Source organism: Salvelinus sp. IW2-2015, unplaced genomic scaffold, assembly GCF_002910315.2.
Source record: "Salvelinus sp. IW2-2015 unplaced genomic scaffold, ASM291031v2 Un_scaffold1436, whole genome shotgun sequence".
NCBI classification, from domain to species: Eukaryota; Metazoa; Chordata; class Actinopteri; order Salmoniformes; family Salmonidae; genus Salvelinus; species Salvelinus sp. IW2-2015.
The window spans coordinates 339,459-340,943 of NW_019942906.1; the positions used below are offsets into that span (position 1 = coordinate 339,459).

Here is a 1,485-nt window from a genome sequence, read left to right on the forward strand (position 1 = left end):
CAATTAGCAGACGCTTTTATCCAAACAGTCATACATTTGACATACGGATGATTTCGGGGTTACTTCGTTGTAACTACATAGTTACATTTCTTATGTGAGATCCAACCAGCAGGCATGAGGTTCCTGGTACATTTAACGGGACAGAGACCATGTAGTTGGTTTACATTACATTTATTTATTCTTAACTGCACAGTAACTGGTTGGTAAATGGATGTGAAAAGTTTGCGGTCATAAGTACATCCTTGAAAACCTTGTACAAAGTACACTAGAACAGAACAGAAARGCCCACACTGAATTATGCTCCCAATTACCAGCTTTAGTCTCGATCCAACACGAATCTTCGTCAGGTCAAGCAGAGTGAGTGATCCCATCCCTAAATATACACACATTTCATCCCACTTTATCATTACGCACATAATGCACGCAAATTGTTGTGACCATCTTCCCTTTGTCAGTCATTCAGGAGTTATAGAGTATATATTTACAGGCCATAGATATAGGTGAAATAGAGAGTATAGCATGGAAATCAGTCGGTAAAACTAAACTCTTGATTCTCATCAAACATACTCATGCCTGTCATGTAAATGAGGTGGAGGAAGACAACACACWCCTCTCCTAAGAGTGTCTTGCTTTTATGGTGCGTTCAGACTTCTAATTAGCCATATGTAAACACTTAACAAGTTTTACTTAGCGACTTAATGAGCTCAAGTGTTTTCTCAACAAACTCATTTTAAAGAAGTTCTAGGTCTCCTAGAAATAAGATCTAGAAGGTGCATGTCTGACACTAAGTAGCTTTCACTGTTGGTGAAGATGTAGTAATGCCTGTACACACACACACACACCGACACACACGCACGCACGCACACACACCGACACACACGCACGCACGCACACACACCGACAGACACGCACGCACGCACGCACACACACACACACACACACACTAATTCATTATTTACCGGTAATTAAATACAATTCCATTCGGTGATGTAAGTGCTAATATTCTGACACGTATGGGGGTATCGTAACTTATTGAGTGACTATAGCACCCACATGGTTTCCAGTCCTGGTTACTGTTGGGCTGACCTTCCCACGATATCCCTCCCCTCCCACAGGCGTGTAATGAGTTCACCACCCATGTGATGAACCTGCTGAGGGAGCAGAGTCGCACAAGGCCCATCTCTCCCAAGGAGATAGAGCGCATGGTGGGGATCATCCACCGCAAGTTCAGCTCCATCCAGATGCAGCTCAAACAGAGCACCTGTGAAGCCGTCATGATCCTACGCTCCAGATTCCTTGATGCCAGGCGAGTGTGTGTGTGTGTGTGTGTGTAGGATGTATGTGTGTGATGATGTGCATTAAGACTGATTGTCTAAGTGTGTTAGTGTGTACATCTAAAACACCTCTCTATTCTGGAGTGTGTTTTAGTTTACCATTTAATGAGGATCACCTGTTAAGCCACTCAATCACCATCACTGGATGGAA

At 43.3% G+C, this 1,485-nt stretch overlaps 1 protein-coding gene across 1 annotated transcript in view; it reads left to right on the forward strand.

The window, feature by feature from the left end:
• LOC112070824 (pre-B-cell leukemia transcription factor 3) overlaps positions 1-1,349 on the forward strand; it is a 107,928-nt gene extending 106,579 nt beyond the window's left edge. The window contains exon 4 of the mRNA XM_024138271.2: positions 1,116-1,349. Within this exon, the coding sequence (XP_023994039.1) occupies positions 1,116-1,334 (219 nt within the window). The 3' untranslated portion in view covers positions 1,335-1,349. The remainder of the gene's footprint in view (positions 1-1,115) is intronic.
• The last annotated feature ends 136 nt before the right edge of the window (positions 1,350-1,485 follow it).